The 24,929-nt window shown below is 40.0% G+C and overlaps 1 protein-coding gene across 5 annotated transcripts; it reads left to right on the top strand.

The window, feature by feature from the left end:
- Nucleotides 1-9: 9 nt before the first annotated feature.
- On the top strand, nucleotides 10-24,929 carry HNRNPK (heterogeneous nuclear ribonucleoprotein K). 5 transcript variants are annotated; one of them, XM_006135879.5, is made up of 16 exons: nucleotides 10-149; nucleotides 2,904-2,984; nucleotides 3,088-3,170; nucleotides 4,032-4,129; nucleotides 6,053-6,109; nucleotides 7,615-7,658; nucleotides 8,645-8,717; nucleotides 9,585-9,698; nucleotides 11,157-11,285; nucleotides 12,602-12,909; nucleotides 13,104-13,158; nucleotides 20,944-20,994; nucleotides 22,924-22,945; nucleotides 23,023-23,105; nucleotides 23,492-23,661; nucleotides 24,411-24,929. In XM_006135879.5, the coding sequence occupies exons 3-16, from the start codon at nucleotides 3,122-3,124 to the stop codon at nucleotides 24,442-24,444; spliced, it is 1,287 nt and encodes a 428-aa protein (XP_006135941.1). In that variant the 5' UTR covers nucleotides 10-149; nucleotides 2,904-2,984; nucleotides 3,088-3,121; the 3' UTR covers nucleotides 24,445-24,929. The 5 variants fall into 5 exon arrangements, with proteins under 5 accessions (XP_006135941.1, XP_075787880.1, XP_006135943.1 ...); XM_006135881.5 differs by lacking the exon at nucleotides 10-149 and adding an exon at nucleotides 350-488 and having other exon boundaries at nucleotides 24,471-24,929; XM_006135880.5 differs by lacking the exon at nucleotides 10-149 and adding an exon at nucleotides 350-488.

Below are 24,929 nucleotides of genomic sequence, written 5' to 3'. Positions count from 1 at the left end.
TTTCGGAGACGGACAGCGAAGACGAGGGAGGCGGAGTTTTCACCAGCGCCATTTTCTCTCCACTCGACCGAGATTGCTCTTGCTCCCTGCTGCACCGCCCGAGGGTTCTTGCTGTCGCCACAGCCTTTATCGTGACGCCTGTGTGTCAGGTAAAGGATGCCCGACGTGCCGGCGCCATGCGGAACAGCCGGATGATAACGCCGGGCGCCTTTCCTACGGTTTTCGGGCCCAAATAGACTTGCGTAGCCACCACGGAGGGCGGGGCTAAGTGGGAACCGCCTCTGAGCGCGATGGGCAGCCTATCTAGCCAATAGAGACATGCGGTGCCGTCTTCGGTTGACGGCTGAGCCAATAGGCTAACAGTGCTGTTGTGTTTGCGCGTTGGCGGGGAGCGGGGGGGCTGTGCTTTCCCACCCCTTTCTCTCTCGCACATTCGGAGTCGGTGGGGCTGGCGGCTGGTGCGGGGCTGCCTGGGTCCAGAGAGCGCGGTAAGATGTTGCCAGGAGTGGCCGGCCCTAGCGGGAGGGGGGGCACCGCAGCGTGGGATTCTTTCCCCAGCTATAAATGGAGTCGGGCCCCGTGTACGCCCGTTCGTCTGTGCCGCATGACACAGCGATACAGGCGGCCTGGTTGGAGTCGGCCATGGGCCTACCGACGCCCTCACGATGTGCTGTTGCCACACACACCCCCGTCTGGTGCTGTCTCTCTTGCACGGGGATAGGCGTGTGTGCCTCCTGCCCACACACACACACACCCCGTTCGCTGGCGTGGGTCGTGTAGGTCAGCGCTCCAGTGCCTCAGAGAGTGTCGGGCCTCGCACCCGCTGAGTCCCCTCCCCCGCTGCAGTTAGGTCGAGGAGAATATTAGCGGGCTCGCTTCGCTAGGGCGGTGTGGGGGGGGTCTGACCGCTGCCGGGTCATGGCGCGCAATCGGGGCGTTTGGTGGGCGCTTTGGCCTGTGTCGATTTCTATTGGGTCGGGCTGCCCGCAGAGCGGTCGTGCCAGCGGGGCGCTCATTTCTCTCTGGGCGGCTTTTAGGCGCCCGGCCAGGCGGTGGTTTTCGGGCGAGGGCCGCTGGGCGCCTCCTTTGTGTCTGCCCGGGTAGCCAGGGAGTAGGCCTCCGTGTGACCGCGTGGTAGTGGCTTTCCGCTCTCGGCCCCGCCTAGCAGCGCGTAGGCGCCATTACAGCAGCCGCCATTTCTTTACCCTGGACCTGGCTGCCGCCTAGAAAGGCAGATCTGGAGTCACTTCGGTAGAGAAGTGCATACGATGTAACTCGGCTGCTCGGCATTTTCCTCCCCCCTGGAGCACGACGTAGTCCGCGGGCAGGTTGGGCTGTGGTAGTTCAGCCACTTGAAGCGGGACAACTATCTCAGCCGTCAGCGGGAGTGGCCAAGTCATGCGGCGGGGCTGCTCCTCTCTGCGAGTGTCCCGCTTATTGGGCGAGAGGGTTGGGGTGGCGGGCGATCCTTCCACCGCTTCGTATCGAGCGCTGCAGCTTTTGTGCCTATCCTCCGCCAGCTCATCCCGATGCGCAAAGGAGTTTTTTACCCTCACTTAAATCTCCCTTTCACCCCCTGTTGAATATAGGCTCTTATACAGCGTTTTTCGCTTGCTGTTTTAATCGTGTAATGCTTTTTGATCGCTTCTTTCTAATTTAGTACTATAGCAAGTGTGAATTACTCATACACATATGGGAGCATTCCAGTAGCCAGTGAGTAGCTCAGTCGATACAGGGTGTACCAGTGCCTAGATTACTGGGCATTCCTGGTGGTGATAGCAGCAACAGAAATGAGGCTCGAAAATCTCCCAATTACATCCCACGACCATATATTCTCAGTTTATTTGAACGTTCTGGAGTTTTCTGTTTTCCTCAATAATTGTGGAAGAAATATAGAATTGCAGGTGTATGTACTAAATCCCCTTTTTCTTATTCTTCGTTAATAGTTAATTTCAGATAGTTGATAAGTTTACAGAGGCTAGCCTGGACACTTCCCAAGTACTTGTTTATGGAATAATGCTTTTTCTGAATAGTGCCTCTGCTACTGTGAATTAATGAACTATATTTAGTTTGAGGTTAAATTCTTTTGTATTTCAGTGCTCTTAACTATTGTCCCTTCTAAATCAGCCAAACAATATTAGTGTATGCTTTCCATTTGTAGTTTAATCTTTTTAGTAAATGAATTCAAACTTCAACTTCTGGAAAAGAATATAAAGAATCTTAAACTGCCACAGTTTTTGGTGGCCTTAGAAACTATTTCTGTATGCTTTAGTTGTTGAAATGTGGCTTAAATGTGCACTGCAATGTAAATCTATTTATAGTTAATAGGATTTCAGAAATGTTTGATGGTTGTACATGTACACATGAGACTAAAATGTGTTTGTGCAGTGCTTTTCATAGTTTCCCTAAGGTAGACCTATTTATAGGCATTTAAAAGTCCTATTGAAAGTTTAAGTGGCTCATAAATTAATGTTACTAGCATTTGTCTTTGTAGTTTTCAGTAGTGTCTCCTAATTTACAGATAGTGGAAACGTACCCATGTTAGAGAGAGGCAGAAATCTGAAGTGCAAGTGTTAATGTACTGTGATAAGGATTGATTTAGCTCTTTTAATTTTAGAATTTGAAGTTCCCATTTGTTGTGTGCAAGGTTAATACAGTAATAGTGCTAACATCATGTGAACATTAAAAATAAAGGCAACACTATTTCAGTAACTATTTTAACTGAAGTGAGAACATTCAGTAGTTTGCATCTTTGTGTATAAGGCCTCACATGTCTGCATTCTAAAGAAAAACTGCTTAATAGTGTATGCAATTAAAGCTCAAGCATCAACTTAGATGTACTCTTTAAGATTGTGTAACCATGAATGAGCAAGACTAAAACTAATGTATGTTGGTTTTCATAGGCTACTGAAGCAATAGGCTGTTGGTTTTGATCCCGCCCAGAACACTTCACTTTTGCTCTGCAAGGATATATATAATACTCAGTAAGTTCTGAAAGCAGTTGTCTTTGTTCCTTTTAGCAAGATGCACAACTTATTTTTTTTTTCTGTAAAGAGTACTTGTGCTAGCCTTTTTATTCTTTGACAGGTTCCATTTACCAATCTAAAAATAAAAGGTAGTAATGGAGACTGAACCGCAAGAGGAGACCTTTACCAACACAGAGACAAATGGTAAGGATTTTAGAAGGCTAAAATTATTTACTAACTGCATTCAAAAAATTAATAAATTATTGACATACTGAATGTTTTCTAGAAAGTAGGTAGGCACTACCTCTAATGCATTGACTATAATACTTTCAGATTTCCAAAATAGTCCAATAAAGTTACAATTTGAATTTTGATTCAGCGCCTTGGTTTTGTTGTCTTGTCACTTTATACCGTGTGTTCTTGTTTAGTGTGCATGTACATTTATGTACACAGATGCTAATCAAATGACAAAATTGAGGATTTAAACTAGCTGTACACAGCTCATTGAACAGAAGCAAGTACTAGCTACCAGCATTGTTGCATTTTTATTTATTTAATGCTTTGCACAAAAGAACTATATGGTATGCTTTGCTTACTTAGGAAATTCTAATCCAGTAAAATTCAAAACAGTAATAATTCAGTTTTCATAGTAATTGATGCCATCTTAAGAGAATATTTGACTTGTTCCATTCCAGATTATTCCAATTGTACTCAGTAAAGGGGTTAACTTTTGAACCTTTTGGAGAAGTCCTAAATTGTATGAAAGCAACAAACTCCCAATGTTTTGCATTAAACTGTGCTTCATAGATTATAAATGATTGAAATATTAAGGCCATCAGTCTGTAAAAATCTTAATTTTACCACTGTTTTTGTATTGGGATTGTAATTTTTTTTGTTGTTGTTACCCATGTTCAGTATATTCAGCTTATGGATTTGACATTGATGTCAACTTAATAAGGCAGAGAACTTAGTCAAAAACATGTATGCGTGTAATCAAAGTGCACACATTTTGAATGTGACAGAAAGATAAATTGATGTTTGCATTCTTCCCTGATGAAACTGTAGGAAAGCGTCCTGCAGAAGATATGGAAGAAGAACAGGCTTTCAAAAGATCTCGCAACACTGATGAAATGGTAGAACTACGCATCCTGCTTCAGAGCAAAGTATGGTTTTGAAAATAAAAAATACTTGAAATATTTTACCCCATTTAAAATGTGCTAGACCAGTTATGTAGACATTCATGGCAAAGTATATAAACTTAGCGCTTGGGTTTTTATTTGTTTTTTACATCTAAAATGTAAAAAGAAAACCCTTTATTTTTTGTAATTTTTATCGTGTAACATTTTGCTCTGTTGGGAAGAACTAACATGCAGTTTAGTGGCAGAAATAGTTTCAAACTGTGTAGATTTTTAGAATAATCAAATGAAACTTCACTGGTTTGGTAGAGGGATATTAGATTGGAACTGTAATGCACTTATGGATTTTTAGTGTCTCATGTTTTAAGCCAGTAATCAAATAGTGAATTAACAGCTAAAGTACAGGCTATTTTCTGGACTTGAACTAAAAATTGGTTATTTTAAACCAAATGCTATTCACCTCAAGTAATAAAGCTGTAAATAGAACATTCATTGTTAAATTGAGATCACAGTTTTAATATAGGGGAGGAAGTTGTACCTGACCAAATCTTGATAACTCTGGGCTTCAACAGTCAAACTGTTGAATTTACCCTCATAGGAAAACAAAGAACGGTGTGGAAAAGTACAGATTAGCTCCTTAGTGGATGTAAATTTATTCTAGTTTAGGATTTGCCCATAGAGTATCTGTCTCTCTTTATCTGTGACACTTGAGGCGGCAGTACATAATGAATTTGCTATGGCTAACTCCTTAGTTCTCTCAGAAATTATCATGTAGCCATAATGATAATTTGAGCATTGATTGGTCTTGCATTTTCATGAAATGTAGTAATAAAATACTGGGGTTGGGGTTTATGTTTATGTATGTGGTATTTCTAGAAGATAAATTAGTGTAGAACATTCTCAGTGTGGTATTACTTGCTACATAGTAATCAAATGATTTTAATACACCAGTCAGTATAACATATTTGATGCATTTTTGACCAGTGTTGAACATACTTATTTTGTAGACCTCTGCAAAATGATTTTGCTAATTAAAAACTTGAAATGCAGAACTAGGACTTCACTGCCCCAAAGATTGATGCTCTGGCAGTCAGTCTTCCAGTGTTTGATTTAGCGGGTCTAGTAAAGACCCGCTAAATTGAATGCTGAAGGCACCACCATCAGCTGTGGTACTCCCATGAGGAATAAGGAAAGTCAGCAGGTGTATTTCTTCTATTTACTTCCCACGGTGGGCTGCCCCAGAAGAATCAACATAAGGTTCATCTACTCCAGCTACGTTGGAGATGGAATTGTGTATCTTACACAATCATTTTTTTTCTCCGCCAGCGTAGATTTGGCCTTACTCAGTAAAGTGCCAAATTGGACCATGTTACTCAGAAAACATCTTTTTATAAGTATAACTTAATATATCATTTTAGTTCATATTTAGAATCCACAGTGTTGTGCAAAGTTAACTGAATTGTTTTTCTTTCCAAGCCAAAACATGAAACAAATTGAATAAACCGAATATGCAGGGCCCCTTCGTTTGTGTTGTCTTACAATAACTTGATTTATACTTTTCAAGAAAGCAGTAAAATTAAAATTGCTTAAGTATAATTGAGGGCAACACTTGAACTGAAGACTCTTGATTACAAGTGGTCGAGCATAGCACAGGCTAAAAGTCAAGTTTATAGTGCTGGCAATTAAGGATAAAGCTGAACAGTTTTAATCTGGCAGACATTGACCTCGACAACAAATGTTGAACCTGATAATGTTTTCAATCTGTTTTCAGTTTATGTAATTTGTCTCAATTCCTGCAGTATCGTTTAATTTGAACCTGTTTTAAAAAACTGATTCCAAAGGCGTCCAAGTGCAAAAAAAAGTTATTTAAACTTAATTTTGTGTTTTCAAAAGGAATAGTCATTGTGTGATATTTTTTATTTTATTTTATTTTATTTTTATTTTTTTCAGAATGCTGGAGCAGTGATTGGAAAAGGTGGCAAAAATATTAAGGCACTTCGTACAGACGTGAGTATTTGAGACTTTGAACTGATTTTAACAGTTCTTTCAGAACATTGCATTTAAATCTGATTTATATGCATTTCTAGAAATTGAGCCAATCAATTGTAGACCTCAGTAGTGTAGTTACAAGCCATTTGTAATGACTGTTAGAATAGATAACCTCAAGGTTTTTTAGTTTACTCAATCTGGGTTTTAATTACAGTATAATGTGGGAGGAGGTTTGTATTAAACCTCTTTGCGTTTTAACAGGATTCCTCTAAATTATACACTTTAAATGAGTTAACATCTTAATTAGAAATATTGACAGAGCTTAAAACCCTTTAATTGCATAATTTCCCATATGTGTGAATCAGTTATAGTATTACTGAAAACCATTGCAGGTGGCTGGCTTAACCCAATGATAGATGAATATTTTTAAACTTCCTTTTTTTAAAATTGTCCATCTGTTTTTACTTTTAACAGCTTGCACATGAAGCGCACAGACATTAATGTTAAGAAGATTGCATGATTTAAATATGGGTATAGAACAGCATAGAAACATTTTATTCTGTAACTTGAAAGGAGATTTTAAATGATCATGGTTTATCTACTATTCACATTTTATAGTGGGTTGACTCTTGTGATTAGACACATGTTCAATATTAATGTTCCACAAAATATATTTATAAAATTTGACATCACTTCTTAAAAAGAAATTCCGTTAGTTTACACTCTTTGTACTTGATATCGGGTATGATTTCAGCATTTTTTCTTTCTTGAAAGACACTTTGTGTTTAAAAGCAATATTTGGTAGTATATAATTTCACAGTTGGTATCAGATTTGTCTGTATATTTTTCATTAGTGTCTAAATTTTTAAATTTTGTAAACAATTATGGAAATTGTTTTTGAAAGTTATAAACCTGAAAATGGTCAGGAATCGTATGCATATTAACTGACTTCTTTGGCAGCTAGTGTTCTTTTATTGAAGGAAAATAATTTTTAAATCCAGATTATCTGGAATACTAACTTTCCCAGTTTGCCCAGGATTTCAGTAATCTGAATCTCACCAGGTTTTGTGTCTACCCTCATGAGCCAGCCTGCTACTGAAACATCGTATGCTAAAAGTAAAAAGTAGTATAGTTAGATCAAGTAACTCAGTTTTAAGGTCCATATGTTAAGCCACAGTCAATGTAGAAATCCGTTATTGTGTTAGTCTTCAGAACAACTTAAGCTTGTTTCATTAATTGAGAGTAATGAGTATAGTTTGTATTAAATTAAAATTTATTGCTTTTCCCCCTTTTCCCTCTCCTTGTTTTTTTGGCCATATATCTCCGTTGCCCATGTACTGGATCGACTTGCCCCGCGTTGCCCATCATGACGTTGGCCCATCCGCCCCTGAACGCCCATGTGAAAACCCTGGTTGGCTATGCCCAAAAATGTGCTCGTTGCCAAACGGGTGCCATACTTGACAACTTCCGATTGAATGCCCATGCCCAATGCCAACATCCACGAACGCCAATGACCAATGCAGTACAATGCCAGTGTTTCAGTCCCAGACAGCAGTGGCCCCGAGCGGTATGTCCCAACAGTTTATGCCTCACTGCCTGATTAGAAAGAGAGAAATGTATTTTATTACCTGCCTTTTATATAATTAAATAGTATCCCCTTATAGACGGTGTATTGTTTTTTTCAAGTTTTCTGTCTTATTTTCCCCATTAAGTCTTTTTGTCACTGAACTTTTACGTGAGTTGCCCACCCAAACAATCCACTAATTTTATTTGAATGGAAGGAGCACAGCTTCAAGTGTTGCATATTCGCTGCATTGTAAATTAAATTGTTTCAAAATAGTCTCTCGCTCTGTCTTTGTGGCCCACCTTGCTCCCCCAACATTGCCTGTTCATAATTTTTTCTGATGAAATATTAACTCTCTCTGGTTCACTTTCCTTCACTTCTCATTTGTGTTGTCGTGGTTTTTTTCTTTGTTTTTTGTTTTTGTTTTGTTTTTGTTTTTTGTGTGTATGTGTGTGTGTGCGTCTCTTGCATTTGTATTTTCTTGCAGAGCCCCATTAGTAAATTCTAATTTTTAACTGGTCTCATAACCTTACTCCGAATATAATGTTCACCACTTGCATATCCCCACTTTTCCTATGAGAAGGTGTGCCAATTTTACCTATGTAATAGCGAGGATATCCTAAATTAGTGGTGGTGGGGAACACGAATATTCACTTCAACTTTCAGTTCTGCGTCAGTTTCTTGCCCACTTAATCTGAGCCCTTCCAAAAGCCCATTTTCTCTCTTGCTCTGTCTTTTGCTCTGTCTCTTGCTCTCTCTGCCTCTGCAAGACCTAATCTTAAATGTATGATGTGTATATATTGGGCATAAACAAAGATGCATGTGTTGTAAATTCAGTGAACAGGTTTACTTTAAATGGGGAATACTGTAAATTCTACTCTGTAGTAAGTTTGTTGTTGTTTTAAGTTCAATAATTATGAATGCAAAACTTACTTCTGCTTTTTCTTTTCGCCTTCTCTTTGTTACCTGGCATGTACTGCCTTTGACAGCATATTGAGTATAAGTGCGGATATTGAAACAATTGGAGAAATTTTGAAGAAAATTATCCCTACCTTAGAAGAGGTACGCCTTTTTCTTGTATTTACATCTCCAGAAATGTAGAATAAACAATATATCAAGTGGCAATTCATTTTGTGCTGTTTTTCATATGTAAATTAAACTTTTATTTCAAGGAAGTGTTGTTACAAACTTTTAGTGCCAATTTAAGAGTTTAATTTTTGTATTCAGATGGTCACAAATTATCTGCATTCTGATACATCAGGAAAAAAATGTAATTAGGTAATTTTTTTTAATGGTAAGCCTTATTTACAAACACACAAATGTAAAGTAACAAATTCTAAAATGTTTCCAGTAACTAGACAAAAATGGAGCACGAAGGGCACATCTACACAGCAGGGCTAAACTTAAAATAAGCTACGCAACTTGAGCTATGATAATTGTGTAGCTTAAGTCAAAATAGCTTATTTCGATTTTTGGCGCTGTCTACACAGCAGTTATTTCCAGAGCATTCTTTGCCCCGACTTCCCTTACTCCTCATACAATGCGGGTTACAAGAGAGGGAGTAAGCAGTCCTTCAGCTCAACATGATTTTGACATTCTGTTGAAATAACTGCTTGATATAGACCTCACTATGTTATTTCGGAATAATGTCAATTACTCAGAAATAATGCTGCTGTGTAGACAACACTCCATTTTGCTTTATCAGTTCTGATGATATTGCAATTTGACCCTACTGAGTGCTGCGTAGTTATGTGATCCAAGTATAGCAAATACAGAAACATAGTTTAGCAGTTGCTGACCAGATGTAGATATTTTTAAGATCTGAAAGAATCAGGATAATGTTATGCTAAATATTTATACAAGAGTTTTAATTATATTTATTTGGCTGATCTCTTTGTGTACAAAATTTTTATGTACTTTTACCTATAGTACCAGCACTACAAAGGAAGTGACTTTGACTGTGAGCTAAGGCTGTTGATTCACCAGAGTCTGGCAGGAGGAATTATTGGTGTCAAGGGTGCTAAAATTAAAGAACTCCGAGAGGTATCATCATTTCCCTCTTCTGATCCAGTTTTGTGTTATAAGCTATTTATTATGTCTGTATTTATAGGTAGATGGGTTCCAGCATGATGGGTGCATACAGTGACTACTATTTTAGTGCTGGCAATGTGACTTACTCAGAACTGATTTCACATCAGTTTTCCATGCTAGCTCAGCAGTCTACTGGTAAATACCTTATCAGAGGATTGGTTGCAGTTGGACAGTGAGCTGGGGACAGGTGGTTATAAAGCCTGTAACTGTGGTGCCTAGTCAGTTCTGAAGCAGTAGCCGCTATCTGTGGCTACTGTGGGAGCGAATTAGCCACACTCAACAGACTAAATAGCCACATGTGGCCAGTGTGGTGGACACCATGGGCCTAGAATTTTTGGTCCACTATACAGGCAGTCCCCGGGTTACATGGATGCGACTTACGTCGGATCCCTACTTACAAACAGGGTGAGGCAACCCCGCACTAGCTGCTTCCCCCCAGCAGACCAGGGAGACGCGAAGCTAGCGCCCCCCCGCCCCCCAGCAGACCAGGGAGACGTGGAGCAGCTTTTCTCAGCAGACACCTCAGCTTGAGAATAAAGGACTGAGGAAAGTGAGGTGTGGGAGAATAAAACTGAGCTCTGGAGAAATGTTTGGCTAGAGTTTCCCCTACAATATGTACCAGTTCCAACTTACATACAAATTCAACTTAAGAACAAACCTACAGTCCCTATTTTGTACGTAACCCGGGGACTGCCTGTATTTCAAACATGGTGCATTTTTAATTGGATCACTTCTCCTTTTCTAAAAACTCATTAGAAAATATATTAAGTTCTTCAGCATTTTTTGATTATTTTATGAATAGATAGTATTTAAGACCATATTTTGTGTTGAATGGCATTGGCACCAATGCAAAAATTTTGGGGTATGTCGTGTTAAGTCAGTACCTAGAATGGAATTCGTCCTTAGCTTTTGGAAGGCTATGAAGAGTGAGTACCCTTTTCCTAACAACTAGTCCTACATTTGTAAAACTATTAACTTCTTAGAATATTCTAGTGTTCTTCGTTATTTTTCACACACTGTTGCTTGGTTTTAAAAAACAAAGCCTAAGATCCTTTTATCTTTGTTTTTGAAAGGATGCTGAATATTTAAAAGTGTGTGTGTGTGTGTGTGTGTGTGTTTTAAATCTTATCAGTCTTGAGTTGTTCTATAATTGAAAGGTGAGAGGGGAAATTTTCGTCAGTTTGTGCATTTGACAGTGTTGTGTAGAATCATTTTCAGATGTTTGCAGTGGAACTCAGGAACAAAATGTAGTATCCAAAACTACTAAAAATTGACTAGGCGAAGTTGACTGTATTGTTTTTATTTTATTTGTGTGTTTTTTATATATATATGTAGTGTTACTTTCCTCTGTAAGCTATTAAAGCTGTGCTAAAATATTTCTAGTTGAAATGTTTTGTTTTTGTTTAACAGAACACTCAGACCACCATTAAACTTTTTCAAGAGTGCTGTCCTCATTCCACTGACAGAGTGGTGCTTATTGGTGGAAAGCCTGATAGAGTTGTGGAATGCATCAAGATTATCCTGGATCTTATATCAGAGGTGACATGTTTTTAGATTGATTAATTTAAAAAATCCTTATTTTGTTTGTAAGGGCCTAGATGCCTTCATGATAGAGGTGTATGGCATGATAGTTTTTTTCAATTCTAGCATATGGCAATTTATAATCAAAAACAACTATTGGACAATTTGTGGTCTGTATTTAAATAAGCTTCAGGCCAATTCTAGAAAACACTCTGTTTACAATTTTAAAAAAAGCATTGTTTCCACAAAAAGACAGTTTTCCCTTTTTCTTGTAAATTGAATGGGGATGAAAGAAAATCAGGAAAGAAATGGGCACAGAAACTGAATTGCTCTCCTATCCTTGAATAGTGCCTCCAGCAAAGTTGAAATTCATAAGGATAGAGTAAAGCAAAATACAGGACTAACAAGATGGTTTTAGATGATGAGCTTTCGTGGGCCAGACCCACTTCCTCAGATCAAATAGTGGAAGAAAATAGTCACAACCATATATACCAAAGGATACAATTTTAAAAAATGAACACATATGAAAAGGACAAATCAAATATCAGAACAGAAGAGGGATGGCGGGCGGGGGGGGGAGGTAACCGCATCCCCCTTCTGTTCTGATATTTGATTTGTCCTTTTCATATGTGTTCATTTTTTTAAATTGTATCCTTTGGTATATATGGTTGTGACTATTTTCTTCCACTATTTGATCTGAGGAAGTGGGTCTGGCCCATGAAAGCTCATCTAATAAACCATCTTGTTAGTCTTTAAAGTGCTACATAGTCTGGTGTAGCTGAAGCAAAATACAGGGCTAACACGGCTACATTTCTATCACTATTCCATAAGGATAGTAAGGCTGTTGTCTACACCTGAGAGCTTGTAGCGGTGCAATGCAGCTCCACCACTATAAGATCTCGCCCAGTGGCTCTGTGCCAACAATTGACTTCTCCTGTTGACATAATTAATCCAACCCCAGTGAGAGAAGCGTTCCTGGTGATGTGACACTGCACACTAGTACTTATGCTGGCATAATTTGTCATTAATTGGGGTGGAATATTCACGCCTCTGAGTGACATAAAAGTTTTGCTAACGTAAGTGGTAGTATAGACAGCCTAATAGGGGAAGTTCATGCTTAACTGCTTCTTTTCCTGTTCTGTGGATAAACTGAGGACATAATTTTCCAGGATTGCTAAAAGTGCTCTTCAGAAGCATGGTACTTGAAGTGTACATGGATGACTTTCAAATTTTTTAAATTAGCAGTTGAAAGTATTGTTATACTTTTGTGTATTATGCAGAGGTATATTAATTGACAGTCAAATGCAAATTGGTTGCTCTTTTTTTTATATTAGTCTCCGATCAAAGGACGGGCACAGCCATATGATCCAAACTTCTATGATGAAACATATGACTATGGTGGCTTCACGATGATGTTTGATGATAGAAGGGGACGTCCTGTTGGATTTCCAATGCGTGGAAGGGGAGGTTTTGATCGAATGCCTCCTGGTCGTGGTGGGCGTCCCATGCCTCCATCAAGAAGAGATTATGATGACATGAGCCCTCGCAGAGGACCCCCTCCACCTCCTCCAGGTCGTGGTGGCAGAGGCGGTAGCAGAGCTCGTAATCTTCCTCTTCCTCCTCCTCCGCCTCCACGTGGCGGGTGAGTTGTGCTAAGATGTATACAATCATTCTAAAGAGTAAAGGTACCCAATTCCTTTTTGAGCTTCTAGTTTTTGTTGCAAATGATCAATCTGAGTATTTTTGAACAAAAATTTGACCTTACAGAAGTGGAAAATACTTAATTACATGCCATTTCTCTCTCCTTCCCTTTCCCCCTCCCTCTCCCCATTGTAGCGATCTTATGTCTTATGACCGGAGGGGAAGACCTGGAGACCGTTATGACGGAATGGTAAGGATTTTAATTTGTATGGTAGCTTAATATTGTGTATTCACAAACAAAAATTTTGTTCTCCTTCAATAATTGCTACTTCAAATACCAGCTTGGGGAAGAGGGTGTTTTTTCAAAGCTCTAGAGAACAGGGACCTATGAGAACAGTACAAATGGATCTCTTCAATCAAAAGGACATTTATAACTCAGGCTAGAAAGAGCATACACTACTGCTTCAGACACTGTGTTTTCCTGATCTTGTATCTTGTGCTCTTGTTACTTCACTAGCTCCCTATTTTGTCTTGTGGTCTATTAGCACCCCAAGTGGTCACATGACCTTGAATGGTCCTCTAAAATATGTGCTAGATCATCTTAGATCTTGTAGTTAGCTGCGATGCTCTACAGCCTTGTCTATTCAGGGAAACTTATAGTGGCACAGCTGTACTGATGTTCATGTACAGCTACTCTGTGCTGACTCTTGTCTGCACAATTAAATCATATAAATGAGTAACATGGCCAATAGCATTATGCATATCTTGCCTGAAAGTGTTCCTTACAGAGCAATATAATATGTATGATGCCAAAATCTAAAACTCTTCCTTTTCTTTCTTTGGCATCGCATATTTGAAGCTTCTGGAACTTATCATGACCTCAGAAAAAGGTGATGGTGTGCTCTTCTGATTTAAGGTTGGGTTCATTATCTGAGAGAGGCTCTCAATCTAAGAATGATTGAGTTAAAAGTCAAACCCTTTATGAGCATTCAGATTACTTGTTGCTTTCCATTCTAGTGTTGTTGGAGCCTGCTGCAGATGTTGCACACTTGACCACCAGTGCAAGTCTGAGGTGTCATTTTCCACTTTTCTGCAGGTTGTCACCTATCCAGGTTACTTTGAGGAATCATGTTTTTTTCACTAGATTCCTTTTTCCTCTGGATTTGAGAGTTCAGATAAATCCAGGAAGTACCCAGACTTCAGATCAATCTATACTCCAATCAGAATTTATAAATTTGATTCATGTTGGCTTCTTCATATCTTTTGTCTCTAAATATACCCACAAACATCTAGGTCCTTATTTAAATTAGGAAAGATTAGACTTCTGATTTTTATTTATTTTTTTAAACTGGTGATTTTGAATTTTGCTATTAAGTATGTGCTCTGGCAGCCTTTTTCAAGAGTCGTCTTCTGTCCCTTGCAGTTTGTCAGATTCTGTCGATGAAGTTCGTTTGTTTTATGGTGACAAGGAGTCTAATGAATTCAGGACAAGAGTCCACAGAGAGAATCTAAATCTGTGTGTCTACCCTGATAAGTTAAGATCTTTTGTATAAGTAAATCATCTCTCTCCTTGTCTAGCAAGCAAGGATTGAAGAGTTTGTTGAAAAGGCTTCTCTCTCTACTCTTAGAAACTTTGTAATACTGATTCTTTCCTTTATTAGATCTTCTCTTCTATTATCTTGAACATGTCAATTCTAATGTTACCTGATTACTGAATTAGTGATAAGGCAAGGTTGAGCATAAACAGTCAATCTTTGAGTGTTTGTTTCCATTGCTTCAACATTAGATGGTGAGTTGAGGCAGTTTTAAGGGTTCTTGAGTAGGATGTCAGAAACCATGGAATTAGGAGTAGACTTCAATGGTATCTACTGATATTTTGTAATCTAGTGAGAACAATGCAGTCTTCCACTCTTAGTGACATATGACTGGAATCTGCTACATCTTTGGTTCATCCCTGCATCCATAATTGGATGTTAAATTTTGATAAATCAGCTAATTGAGTAGTTGATGGCATTTCTCAATCAAGAAGGCGGGGTGCTTGCTATCCTACTGCACCTCTCCCTTTGAAATGTACAGGAGCCACCTGTGGCTCTTGTATATTTCAAAGGGAGAGAGGCAGTGGAAACCCATGCAGGTGGCTCTCGTACGTTCCAAAGGCAGAGGAGCAGCAGTGGGACCAGTGCGAGTGGGACTGTTTCAATCCCTGCTTGTGACATTTTCTTGCTGCACTTCTACTTCCCCTGGTCCCCCTTTCCCCCCAGCTTAAAAGACCATTCCTGCCCCAGCACGCGCTCGTGCTGCCTACCTTGCTTACATGTCTTTGAGGCTATGTCTAGACTGCCAAGAGGAATACAGGGATGCCAAAAGAACATGTCCGCTTTTTCAGAAACTGTTCTGAAAAAGCGCATGTGTTCTTTGGATGCGGCAGAGCTTTTCCAGATACCTTCGGTATCATGGAAAAGCTCTACAGTCTAGAGAGAGCCTAATAGAGGTGACACAGGTTCAGGGGAGCAACTAGTTGAGTTTCTACCACCTGACCTAGCAGTCAATTAGTTGCTTACATCCCTCATCCATAATGCCTTTGGTGAAATGCGAATAATTTTTATCAAATCCTCTATATGGCTTTTGCATATTCCTTTTTCTAGCCAATTCCTGGAAAAAGCTGGAGCAAACGAAATTAGGAAGAAAGGCTTAGTCTTTGGCTATTAGGCATTAGATTTTTCTATTTTCAAGGTTATAATTGTGTCTTGAGTGTTTATATCTGTAATCTTCTGTATGATTTAAAGGAAAAAAACCTAAATACTCTTGAGTTAGTTGTAGAGGAGAGTGGGAGGAGTGGAGTCATTTGGGGTGTCAGGGAGATGAATCTGAGGCAACTCTGATCTAAGGTATGCTCTACTCTATTGGCTGAGTCAGAAAACTCAAGGAAGGCAAGTACCTGTTATGATAGGAAGTTAAAATGCCCCTATGTAATAGGGCAATAGAAGTTGCTAATAATTAAAGAGCTGGATGGAAAAGATGACAGGAAATATTGCATTCAAGCCAACTTTTATTGAGATTTCCTTCAGTTGTTTGGTGACCTAAGCTCCCCTCAGAACAAATGCTTCTCAAGACTTGAGAATGCATTGTCCGGTTGGAGCAGCCCCGAGATGGAGTTGCTGCTCCAGCCCTGCTGGAATGGTGACCTCCCCCTATTTCCCTTTAATTAGGTAACTGGTTAAACATAATGTTTAACTGGTTAACCAATTTAAATGGGATTTTATATCCCTGACAGAAATCAGTTCACTTCTCTTCATGTTATAACTTTTATTCGCTTTCATATATACAGATTGGGATCCATTTCCTGTTCAGGGCCAACAAAAATTCTGAGAGCCCAGCAACCTCAATTGTGTACAGGTGTTTAAGAAGTGTGAGTGTACGTAAAATACAAAGAGGCTGCTCCAGTAGAAGTAATGATACCTAAAAGCATAATATTTTCCCAGCTACCTTCACTACAGGAAAGGACAATTCTGTGGCAGTATGTCTGAGACTTAGCAAAACCAATATGAATATAGATAGAAATGTAGCCATGAAAAGGCCTTCTTCAGAAAGTAGGATCACATTTTATATAGATCAGATTTCTTGAAAGGTATGTTTTTCTGATACAGAGCAGGAAAAGCTCTAGTAATCAGATGCCATGTAGCTGGATGGAAGTGAAACACATCAACATACCTGTTTTTTCTTTCATCTTACTGGTAAAAGGAAAAAAGTGGCAGTCATACTATTCTCTTATCTCCAACTTATACTCAGCAATTTTGGTGTCAACATTTCCTACATTAGTTCCAACTGTCTTGTCTTAGAACTCTAAGTCTTTTCTATCCGGACAGAAGATAAATGGACATTTGGGTTATGAAATTTGCCTGACACTGTAGAAACCATTATGAGTCTCCTAGATCCTGAGAAGGGAACATGTGACTTTAGAAGGAAAAGTTGTGGCAGGTTTTTTTGTTGTTTGGTTCCTCTCACTTAAAATCTTATTAAATTGGAATATTCAGGAAGTCTGTTTTCTCGGTTAATAGCTATCATATATTGTGTGGTGGTTGTGGGGTTTTGTGTTTTTTTTGGGGGGGGGGGAGCAGGCCAGCCCTATAACCTTCCTTGTGAAGAAATTTCATAAGTGACCAATTTATACTATGTCTTTAGTTAAATGCTGTTAGATGTTGTATTTGAATCTAGTCCATTGTCTTTTAGGCCTCTAGAGCAGAGCTATTCAACATGCGGCCCACAGTGTGGTTTGAGTTTACGCAGGGCGCAACGTAGAGCCCACGGGTGGGATCCTTTGAATGTGGCCTCCACTGGGAACCTGCTCCACAAGTCAGGGTTAGCACATCTCCCAGGCGGGGTGAGCACTGAAAGACACAAGCGGATGGGCTGGCTAGAACAGATGGGTACAGGGTGTTGGCGTTTCTAGCCCCCAGGGAGGAGGTGCTGGGAGCACTGGAGCATTGTGGGAAGTGCTTTGTATTCATGCCTGTCAGTGTGAAAGAAGCTATTTGCATATATTTTCGCTTGTATATGCAGCCACACTTAAGTTGCAGCCCTCAGCATGTGCTGTGAGTATTATTGTGGCACCCGAAGCATGCAAAGTAGAGTAGCCCTGCTCTAGAGCAATGTGACTGCCGCAAGCCCACCCTGGTAAGCTGTGTATGAGCCCACACCGCTTTAGGTAAAGTGTCTGTAGCCACAGAGTGTCTCTCAATGTTGGCTGTGGTTCACCATTTCCAGACTAGGGGAACTGAGATTCCGTGGCACAGGCCAATCAGTGGTTTACTTGGGTGGGCCTGTGGCCCAGTTTGAGAACCCCTGCTCTGCAATTTCATTGCATTGTGACCCCTTTCTGACAACAAAAATCACTTCACAAACCCTGGAGGGGGCTCTGCAGCCTGAGCCCACCCGAGCCTCACTAGTGATGTTAGCATATAGTTGAGTAAACAGTTAACCCAGTGGTTCCCAACTGCCAGACAAGTGCCGGGCTGCGGCATATGTCATGCTAGAATCGAGCAGCAGGAGCTTGGGGGGGACAATTGCTGGCTCAGGCCTGGCAGCAGGAAGCAACTCTTGAGGACTCTGGGGCCAGGCTCCGGGCTGGATTCCCGAACCCCAGCAGGGACTGCTGCGTGGCCCCCCAGATCCTGGGCTGCAGCCAAGAAGAGGACTCTCCAGCCTAGCCAGGGCTTAGCTCCTGCCCCAGGGGGCACAGTGCTTGGGAGCAGGTAAGAGACAACCCCGTCTATCCCCCAGGAGCAGGCCCCCTGAGTTTGCAGGGGGAGAGTTTGGCCCCAGACTGCTCCCAACAGTGCTGGCTGTGATCACTGCCTGGGGCCCAGCATGTGTGGGAGGAGGGGAGCCAGCCATGGGGGGGAGGGGGAGAATGAAGAGGGGCAGATGAGGGGGGACAGGGATGTTTGGGGCAGGAGGGGGATGCAAGAGTTGCTGAAGGGAAGGTGGGAGGATTCAGGGGTGACTTGAGGCAGATGGGAGTAGGGGTGCAATGGAGGGGAAATGAGGAGGGGGTCCAGAGAGGGAAGGGGGGTGCAGGTAGGGGAGGCTGGAGGGAAATTATGGGAGCAAGAGTAGCATGGCTGGGGAAGGAGGGAGCATAGGGCAGAGGTTGTACAGGAGAGGGGAAGATAGTGTCAGCTCCCCCACCCCATATGGCAAGAGGTGGAGAGGGCAGAGGTGACTGATAGTAGCACTTGGGGGCACCAGCTCCTATGCCCCTGACACAATTTTACTTGCTGAATAGGGTATCCCTTCCTGTGCCGGGCTGTCCCACCCAGCAGCCAGAGGGGAATTCTGTTAATTTTTTTTAGAGTTGTAGATATCTGAAACACTGATCCGTTATAACATGTATTGTGTGAGTACAGATGCAATGTAAAATAACATTTTACCTCTTTAAATTACCATAATAAATATGCAAATAAAACGTTACCCGTCTGCCAAAAGTTTATAAATTGGCTTTCCTGTCTCCTGTTTAAAATAGGTTGGGAACCACTGGATTAATCAGTAAGCCCAGTCTTTATTGGTTAATCCTATCAACTACACGCACTCCAGCCCCCCTCCCCTCCTCTTGCTGCCTTTAATAGAGAGACAGCAGTGTAGGATAGCAGGAGGCTCCCCAGGAGTGGGGCCAGTGTGCCCTGGCTCCTGGCCCTGCATACCAAATGATCACTGCCTTCACTAGCATAGATACAGTCAAGCTGCCTTAAGGGTGCCACTAATGACGGTAAGAACAATGGGGAATGGTGGTCTTTTTCAAACAAGGCATTTTGTTGATGGCAGCTTTGCTCTAGTCTGCTTATCTATACCAATTTTTTTAATGCCCCAATAAGTTAATTGCCAACAAAGTAAAGTTTAGTGTGATTGTTAATTATTAGTGTAGCTGTTCCCTGGATATTAATTCCATGCTATAGATGATTAGTTTTTGGTCCTAAAACACAGGGTACAGAGGAGTTACTTGTAGAAGGTTATTCATGAGGCTCTGCAGAAGGAGGATGTAATACAGAGCGATATCACTGCTTATGCGGCAAGGAGTCCTGTGGCGCCTTATAGACTAACCGAAGTGTTGGAGCATAAGCTTTCATGGGCAAAGACCCACTTCGTCAGATGCATGTAGTGGAAATTTCCAGAGACAGGTATAAATATGCAGGCCAGAATCAGGCTAGAGATGACAAGGTGGATCCAATCAGGGAGGATGAGGCCCAGTTCTAGTAGCTGAACTGGAGGTGTGAATAGCAAGAGAGGAGAAGCTGCTTTTGTTGTTAGCTAGCCACTGACAATCTTTGTTTAATTCTGAGTTGATTGTCAAACTTAAAGATGAACTGTAGCTCAGCAGTTTCTCTTTGAATTCTGGTCCTGAAGTTTTTTTGCTGCAGGATGGCTACCTTTAGATCTGCAATTGTGTGTCCAGGGAGATTGAAGTGTTCCCCTACAGGTTTTTGTATATTGCCATTCCTAATATCTGATTTGTGTCTATTGGGGTGTGGTGTGTTTTTTTTTTTTTTTAACGTGGGACTGTCCAGTTTGGCCGATGTATACAGCAGTGGGGCATTGTTGGCACATGATGGCATATATTACGTTAGTGGACGTGCAGGAGAATAAACCAGTGACAGTATGGCTGATCTGGTTAGGTCCTGTGATGGTGTTGCTGGTGTATAGATGTGGGCAGAGTTGGCACCGAGGTTAGAGTTAGAGTTGTTATGGTGCGGTGTATAGTTGCTGGTGAGAATTATGCTTCAGGTTGGCGGGTTGTCTGTGGGTAAGGAGTGGCCTGCCTCCCAAGGCCTGTGAAAGCGAGGGATCTAACTCAGGAACCAATCCATGCAACAAACCTCGGTGCCAACTCTGCCCACATATATACAATATATATACACAGAGCGGGTACTGAAGAAAAGAACTCTGTAACCTTGAAATCTTCTCTTTCACCAACAAAGCCTGGGCCCAATAAAACATTACTTCACCCTGCTTATTTCTATGAGTAGGGATACTAACAAAAGGAAAGTGCATTTCCTCTGCAAAAAGGAGAGCTCCTTAGCTTTCCCCTTTTGATTATTCTTCACCTACTATTGAAATGAGGGGTCGTTAGGTTAATCTTAAAAGCACAATGTTTTGATGCTTGGTGGTAACTTCTGACAATAGGTGGTAAAGCTACCTCAGAGTGCCCTATGTGTTGGTTGCATCCTTAAAGGGAAAATCTGTTCCTTCTAAAAAAACACAGAAGAGATGAGCCATTTGAGTAAAGTAAAGGAGAAGTAACTCTGCAGAGGGCTTATGTTCCACTTGCCAGAATTTTGAGAACAAAATGATTCTCTTTTCCATTTTGTATCCATACTGGGGGCGGGGGGAGAGAGAACAAGGGGTGTTCCCTTATACACCTCATGAGTGTACATGTGGACACATCTTTGCTTGGTTAGCTATGGGTCCGCTTGAGCACATGGACTCAGATATGTTCTCTTGTTCCCCTTCTCTCCCTTTTTACCATGTCCTTTCTCACAAGATGATGCAGTGTCATGTGGATGCCTGTGATGACATACAACCACCAGAATTGGTGAGTGAGCTGCTGCTTTCCCTTTTTACTGTGGTCTGCTTTAATCGCTGCTTGACAGAGTGCTTTTTTAGCCAATTAAGAATGTCCTCAGACAGAAGGACATTGAGCAATTCTTCTGTTAAGTACAGCCCATGACAGGTTATACATGAACTATGAAGTTTTAAAAATCTGCCATTTAGAGATATGGCTACAGAGTTATACCCATTTACTTTTTGTTGGACATCTTTCACATGCCCATTTCTTGAGAACAAGTGCTGGTGTTGAGATTTTTAGTACAATCCCCCAGGAGAAGTTAAAATCCCAGAGCAGAACTGTGCAGAGGCCTTGTCAAAGAAGAAAATGGTAAAGAGACTCTGTTGTTGTTTCAATAGCTTGCTTTTTAGATCCACTCTCCCCTTTGCCCCTTTTGTTTAGTCCTGCACATTTGGTCTATGAGGTTGGTGGTATTCTACCACCTCCTCATCTGCTGCTTTGCCAAAATTTCCATTAAACAGTATAGATCTGCTGAGGCATTGTATTCTAACCAGTTATTGATAAGAGACTGGATTTATCCTGCTAAATTTTAATATTAAATTGTTAAAATTGAGTTATTACATACAATTCTGGATATACATCATATCAGATATTCAGGGTATGCATGGTTCAGTCTATAGCTTTTGCAGTGTTTGAACAACTAGAACATAAAATCATAGCTTTGAAGCCCTGTACAGTAGCTTTCATTCTCCTTTCTTTTTGTGCTTTACTGTAAGTTCTGCTGCATTGATAACTAAATAACATGATTACACCATATTGGTTGCTTAGGAACAGATGATTAACTGAACGGTTGGCTCTTAATGGCTTTCTTTTTGGCATAGTCCTCAAAGAGCCAGGGTAGCAGTTTAATGTAAGATTATTTGAAGAAGCAACTTAATTAAAAATTCTTCAAATGAATAACCATTGTGCATGTTACCATATTTATGACTAATATTCTGAATTACAATTTGAATGTTAATAAGTATCCAAAGCAAGTTAGTTTTCTGCATGAAAAAGGAGGCTAAGGGGTTACATGTGATAACACAGAGGAACCAGTTAACATGTATTTAATCAGGAAAACAACTAAGTAAAGCACTATACACATTAAGTGGCTTCTATAGGAGCAGTGCTCTGATTCTTTTTAGCATGCTCCTATCCTGGATTGATGGGGAGGATCATGTTGGGGCTAGGTACTGAGGGTAACCTTTTTAAAGCACTTCTTTACATTTTCCACTTGCTTTTGCCTAAACCTGGGCACAGTGAGCAGAGAGGGCTTAGATTATCTGTAAACTCCAGAAAGTCACATATGAGGGCTAGGAAAATGTTGTGAAACCTGAGCTGTTGTCAAACCAAGTAATTTTAGTAACTTTGAAATGCTGAGCTTTTTGAGTCCTAAATTATTATCTTATGTTTGTAGATCATTACAGTAAGATGTCTACTTGATGGCACATCTAAATGCCACTATTAATTAACATTCTTTTTGTTAACTTGCGTATGCGTATTCATATTCTTCGTATCATAGCTTTCTCATTTCTAGATATTTCTGCTGAAATAGGGCGGAGGTACATGGTCTGGGAAGATTGTGCAGAGCTATTGTTTTCTTCTGTGATGTTTTGCACACAATGTGGTTAATCCTCAAGTGGTATGTCTACACAGCAAAGACCAGCTGACTTGGAATTGTGCTAAGGAGCTTATTTCATGTTTTCTGTAGACTTACAGAACGGTAAAACAGCTGCACAGCAAGGATCCTGAGTCAACTGGTATAAGCCCAGCCACAGGTTTCTTGCTCTGTAGATATATCCAAAGTTAACAGTTCAACACCTTTAATGAGTACTTAAGTACATTTGCTACAAAAGTTGATCTATTCTGAATGCTTAATTAAGAACACAATCTGCCTTTTTTCTTTTTTTCCTATAGTTTGAGGGTGGATCTGGATATGGTAAGTTTATATTTATACATTTTACACACGATTTAATGTTTAGTATTATAAGGACTTGATGCATACGTTTAAATCAGACTATTCTTATGCAGGGGGTCGCGGATCATATGGTGATCTCGGTGGACCCATCATCACAACACAAGTAACAATTCCCAAAGATGTAAGTAATTGTTTCTTTTTGTAATAGCTTTCTAAAACACCTTCCCCAAATTGTACAAATAAATCAGAAATATTCAGATGCTTATTTTTATTTCTTCTACACATTATTCAATGTTCATTTTGTCCCTTCATTTTACAGAAATAACTTTCAGTATAACAAATATTTTATTGATCTTGAGACATGAAAATAAACTAGTCACTTGATTTTTTTTTTTTTTCTTGGCTTAGTCTATTTGATTTTTCTCACAATAATGTGGACAAATGTTCATGGCCTGGAGGGAGTAATTTTCACTGGCACTCTTAAAAATTGTATTTATGACAGTAATACCTTGAATTTTGTAACTGCTTTTACAGAGATTATATTAAAATGTTAAATGACTTTTCTAGTTGGCTGGATCTATTATTGGGAAAGGAGGTCAGAGGATCAAACAAATACGTCATGAATCGGGGGCTTCGATCAAAATTGACGAACCTTTAGAAGGCTCAGAAGACCGGATAATAACTATTACAGGCACACAGGACCAGATACAGAATGCACAGTATTTACTGCAAAACAGGCAAGTTGAAGTTTTAATGTTGCAGTCCCACTTAATTATAAAGTTGTTATCAATTTATATGATTTAGCTTTTAGAATGCAGAGTTTTAAAAATAACTGTTAGGATCTGATTTCTACCCTTGGTAGTTTTGCCTTTATTCTCTTTTGTTCTCCATTCTTACTAAAATGAAGACACCCTCAAAACTAATCTTGCTGGAAGACGCCTTAACCAAGCAGTCCTCTCATTTCTCTGGTGAAAACTGCTGCAAAAACTACTTGTAATAAATTTATATAGAGCCTGTAGAAAATATAGAAGATTTCAGTGGATGTTGGTCTAGTTCTGTGTGGAAGACTAGTGATTTTGTTGTTTTTAGATAACTAAATCGACAACAAATCGCAGTCTGCCATATGGCACAGGCCATGCCTCTACAGGACAAGTTGAAAACGATTGGTGCTGTTAATGCAGCATTTCACACCTTACTGGCATTACCTTGTCTTTTCTGCCAAGTATTAACAGCTTTAGATTTAATTTGCTTAATTTTTCTGTCTTAACATGTTGGCTAACTAGTAAATATTTTGTAATATTTGATTTGAATGTTGACTTTAGAGTAACTACTAATGCTGAAACATGAATTTAACCTTTAGTCTTTAAAAAAATATGAAAGTGTTTTTAGAACTTGTAATTTTGATTAATTTTAAAATGTCTAAATATTGATGCACGATATGTTCAACCATTCTAATACATGCTTTTTTTTTCTTTTTCTTTTATAGTGTGAAGCAGTATGCAGATGTTGAAGGATTCTAATGCAAGATATTTTTTCTTTTTTATAGTGTGAAGCAGTATTCTGGAAAGTTTTTCTAAGACTAGTGAAGAACTGAAGGAGTCCTGCATCTTTTTTTTTTATCTGCTTCTGTTTAAAAAGCCAACATTCCTCTGCTTCATAGGTGTTCTGCATTTGAGGTGTAGTGAAATCTTTGCTGTCCACCAGATGTAATGTTTTAGTTCCTTACAGATATTTGGGGAGGGAAAGCGGGTGGTGCAAAACTAACATTGGAATTTTGAAACAGCAGCAGAGAGTGGTTTTTATTTTGTTAGTTGGTGGTAATCCTGTAATGTTTTTCTGTAACTGTTGTGAACACCCTGCTTTATGTACACTGTATTTTTTTTTGAAAGGGGAGACTTAGTAGTCCACATTCATGTTCCTGGCATTCATTCAGAGCAGTGTGCAGAATGTAATGCTCTTTTGTAAGAAATGTTTTATGATTTTTAAAATAAATTTAGTAAATCTA

The sequence above is a fragment of the Pelodiscus sinensis genome, chromosome 6 (genome assembly GCF_052426305.1).
Source record: "Pelodiscus sinensis isolate ZL-2025 chromosome 6, ASM5242630v1, whole genome shotgun sequence".
NCBI lineage: Eukaryota > Metazoa > Chordata > Testudines > Trionychidae > Pelodiscus > Pelodiscus sinensis.
This window is presented reverse-complemented; position numbering and strand designations above follow the sequence as displayed.